The 4430-nt window shown below is 54.7% G+C and overlaps 1 protein-coding gene across 1 annotated transcript; it reads left to right on the forward strand.

The window, feature by feature from the left end:
* Window positions 1–613: 613 nt before the first annotated feature.
* Window positions 614–4148, forward strand: LOC107283440 (Krueppel-like factor 2). Its single transcript, XM_029283215.1, has 3 exons — window positions 614–709; window positions 2194–3160; window positions 3973–4148. The coding sequence occupies exons 1-3, from the start codon at window positions 623–625 to the stop codon at window positions 4146–4148; spliced, it is 1230 nt and encodes a 409-aa protein (XP_029139048.1). The 5' UTR covers window positions 614–622.
* Window positions 4149–4430: the final 282 nt, after the last annotated feature.

A 4430-nucleotide genomic window follows, 5' to 3' on the forward strand; every position in this document is an offset into this window, starting at 1 on the left:
GCTTCATCGTGGAATGGGGAATGTAATCTGAACCTTCCAGTGTATGGTCAGACACCCTAGGACTACCTTCCCCAGCCTAATGCCTTCTAGAAATATTGGGCTGCTCACTCCATCACGTCCAGTCCTCCCTGCTTTGCTAGAAGGGTGGAAGGGTGCCAGATATCTGGAGGGCCCCCCCCCGGGGACAGTAGGGCTGCTTTGCCTTTACAACACAACGGGGAGGCTGCCGCTTTAGGGCGAAGTAGTCGTATTACTGACACTTCAGCACTCTGGAGGGACCAATCGGGCGGTTCTGCATCCGGGCCGCTCCACTTGTTCCTCTCCTGGCAGCGACCGTCGTGCTTTTCAACTAGCCTTTTTTTTTGCGGTGGGCGTGGCTTTGCCTTGCGAAATCAAATCCAAAGCGGCTTGTCATGAATATTAACATCACCCTCGACCAATGACAGCAGGCTCAGCTGTTTTCACGAGCTGAACTCGTACAGAAAGTTTTGAGTTTGGGGTTGTGTGTGTGGTGTTTTTTTTCCGCTTTGGGAAGAGTTCAGCGCTCGATCAGTGCCTGGAGCGGAGCTGCCGGACCGAGGGCAGTTACCGAGCCTCTTTCCAGCTCGAGCCACCGCGCAAGATGAGCGTAGCAGTGGAGGAAGCCGTCTTGCCATCCATCTCCACTTTTGCCGGCTTGGTGCCGCTGGAACAGAGGCGGCCCGAGATGGTACGGGAGCTATTGGCGGAGGGAGTCCTTCGGGAGCGAGGACCGGCGGCCTCTCAACTAGGGAGCAAGCGCCGTTTAACTCGAGAGGCGCACGGAGGATCTTACAAACTTTGCAAATTAAAAGTAGACGTAAAGAGCGCAAACGTCTCTGGGAAGGAGCTTCGGACCGGCCGGGCAATTTTGAACAGAGGGAATGCAAAGGCTCTTTCTCCGGCGGGCAGATTTTTCTGTTCCAAATTGCCCAGGGGTGCTCCCACCCGCCGCCTCTCCTCCTCGGTCTAAGATGTGCGTAGTTAGCTACGCTCGCCTTCTGCTCTTTTCTCTTGGGCTGGGGGACTCGAATGAGACGTGCAGATCTGCGGCGAACAAAATCGTTTCTCAACCGCGTTCTTGAAAAGCTGATGGAAGGCATAGTTTAGGAGACCAAGGCTAGTTAGATTTGTAAAGGGAAAGTTGTGGAGTTTGTTGATCTGGAGCTAACTTTTTTCGCAAACCCCCCCCCCCCCGCCCGGAGCGCCTTAGAGGCAGCACCCCATTCTCAACTTATCCGAGGTGGGCGCGTTTATTAGGCTATTCTGGTCCTGGTCCATTCAGAAGTACGTGCGGAGACTAAGCAGGGTGGAGTTCCTGATCGGGCTGATTTGACGTCCCAGAAAAGTGTGTCCCCATAATTGGCGGAATCCTCTATCTGGCGTCCCAACTCCATACATAGTTTAAGCGCCGTCGGAAAGGACAAACCTGTTAGTAAAGATTCCTGGGCTCGCTGAACAGTTTCGTTTTAATTGAAAGCAAGTGAAGCTGGGCGTCCGAATTTTGCCGACCCACCCCCACCCACCCCGTTTTCATTTTTTAGGGGATTCCTTGCATATCTTCGTGCGCAAAACTCATTTTGCCTTCGCGTGTCTTTTCAGGATTATACAGAATAGTGCTGACAAATGCGTAGGTTCGAGTTCGGCCTGAGCAAACAAGGAGTTTTCCTGTAAACACCTCGATTGGGGGCTCAGAAGGGATTCAGGTCGAAGTCCCCTTGGCGGCCAAAAATTAAACGGATTTCGGCAAAGGGAGCTCAACTCCGGGCATCTGTTGACACTCAGACAAGTCCGGGGCCATCGCTCGGCGCCCGGCGCGCAGGGGTTCGCGCAGGGAAAATATCGCGGTGGCGGTGCGCAGAGGGCGGGACTGAAAAGTTCAGGTTAATTTACTCCTCCATCATTCCTCGGGGGGGGGGAAGGTACCTAGGGACAGCTGATTCGGAGTTTCTTCCGACTTCGCTGTTGGCGCCGGGACGGTGCGGGGTTCGCAGAAGCCTGGCCTTGTGGGTCTCCGGGGAAGCAAGTAGAAGGCCAACGCTGGGGCTGCTCGGAGACAGGAGTGCGTCGTAACCCGTTTGTCAAGTTTGGGGGTGCTGTCACTAAGGCTGGGATCCGAGTCTCGGACGCATTTAACTCCTTTCCACACGGTAACTCCCGCTTTTCCCTCCGCAGAGGCTGGCTCCTCCTTCCTTGGAAAGCAGCGCCGCCGCCATCAAGAGGGAAGCCGACGAGCTAGGTAACTTCGTCGACCTGGAGTTCATCCTGGCGCACACCACCAACGGGCAGCCCAATGGCGGGGTGGGGCCCGCGCACCCCGGCGGCAACCCTAACTACCCCCTGCCCGAAACCCCGGAGAGCTGCGGCACCACCTACGACAGCGATAGTTCCAACTACCAGCCCCCTAACAAGTACGCGGCGTCCTACCTGCCCAGCCCCGGGCACAGCTACGTAGCCGAGCTCTTCACTCAGGACATGCAGCAACCCCCTCATTCGGTGGGCCCGAGCCACTGCGAGCTCCAGCGGCGGGAATATACCGAGCTGCGCGTCCCCGGCTTGGCCCACCCGCCCTCCGGCTTGCCCGCGGGGCTGCCCTTAGAGCACCTGCGCGTCAAGCAGGAGCCGATGGACGGCCACTCCTGCATGCTGAGCGGCCCGCCCGAGTGCCTGGCGTCCGGAGCCCTGGACCACAAGCCCCTTCTGATGCAGCCTCTGCTCCAGCTGCCCCAGCACGCGTCTTCGGCCTTCCCCGGCGAGCACATGGGCTCGGGCCCCCCGTGCCAGGTGGGCGGCGATCTGGGCGCCCAGATGGGGGCTCCCCAGCATTACCCGCGGCCTCCCCACCTCTTCCAGCCCAACTTCGCCGGGCAGATGCAGTCCCAGTTCCACGGACACTTCAGCGTCTTTCGAGAGCCTTTGAAACCGCGCGCCCAAGGCATGCCCGGGCTGCTCGTCACGCCGCCCAACTCGCCCGTCTTGGATTACTACGCCCCGATGGGTCCCCCGGAGGAATGCAAGCCGAAAAGGGGTCGGCGGTCCTGGGCCCGCAAACGCACCGCCACCCACAACTGTGAATTTGCCGGCTGCGGGAAGACGTACACGAAGAGTTCGCACCTCAAGGCGCACATGCGGACCCACACGGGTAAGGAGGCCGGGAAGGGACAGCAAGGGCGTTGGGTAGAGGGAGAGCTCCCCGGCTTAATGGTTGTTGGGGAGCAAACCCCGTAGTGTGGGGTTACTCCACCCGCGATGGGATAGAATACAAGGGCGGGAGAAGCCTTTTCCCCCCCAAAAAACTAGCAAGACATTCGCAGAGAATCGGGACCAGACCTCTCCGGCTGATCTGGCTCTGCCTCAGGGTTATGCAGCTAGAGGACCTCTGGAGTTAAGCGTCTTCCAAATGTATTGCTTGCCTGCTTAACTTTCGGGTTTCTTGGACAATGCGTCTGGACCGCTTTATTCAGTCTATCGAATAGTTTTAAGTAGATCACTTGTGGATTTGAACTCTGTCTACCTTTATTCAAAAGTAGCTTTCCCTGCCCCGTTCGGTGCGGCACTCTCAGGAACGTGTGTGTGTGTGTGTGTGTGTGTGTGTGTGTTAGCCTGTAGCTTGAGTATTCTTTTTTATATATATATATAATTTTTTATTATTTAAACCAACAAAACAAAACATAACTTCTAACAGTAATCTGATTATCAGACTGGGTGTACAATTGCTTTTCTCCTTATTTGGGGAGGGGGGGGAGGAGAGAGATGGGTGGAGGCAGGATGGAGAAGATGAATGATGCAATCCACAGACAATAAATTCAATTCACATTGATAGCCTTTCCTAATGGGAGTTGAATGAGTCCCCAACAAATATTGTGCTGTCTGTGTAATGTGAAAAGGATGCTTTGCACTTTTTTTCACCAGGTTGAGAAAGTTCACCAAACTTTTTTTTTCACTCTTTCCCAGGTGAGAAGCCTTATCACTGTACCTGGGAAGGCTGTGGCTGGAAATTTGCACGGTCAGATGAACTGACACGCCACTACCGCAAGCATACAGGTGTCCGGCCTTTCCAATGCCAGCTATGTGACCGTGCGTTCTCTCGATCAGATCATCTGGCCCTGCACATGAAGAGGCATGTGTGAAGCATGGCTGGCTCCCTGGGGCAGTGGGGTGGACTTTGGTAGGGCTGAAGAAGGGGAGGGGGGAATACAAGAGACCAAGGACTCTATTTATGAAGGGGTGGAGTATTTTCTTATTGGACTAGCTAATTTATGTATATATTATTGAAACATTTTAATATTTAAAGAGGAACTCTATTCTTATAGAAAAAGTATGTATTTAAAAGTGAATAGTTACACAAATCTGCCTGCTGTAGGGACTGCAATTTAAGAAAAAATGTCCTGGAGGTTTGGTGTGAGCAGTGT

Source organism: Protobothrops mucrosquamatus, unplaced genomic scaffold, assembly GCF_001527695.2.
Source record: "Protobothrops mucrosquamatus isolate PMUCROS unplaced genomic scaffold, P.Mucros_1.0 scaffold39, whole genome shotgun sequence".
Classification (NCBI taxonomy): domain Eukaryota; kingdom Metazoa; phylum Chordata; class Lepidosauria; order Squamata; family Viperidae; genus Protobothrops; species Protobothrops mucrosquamatus.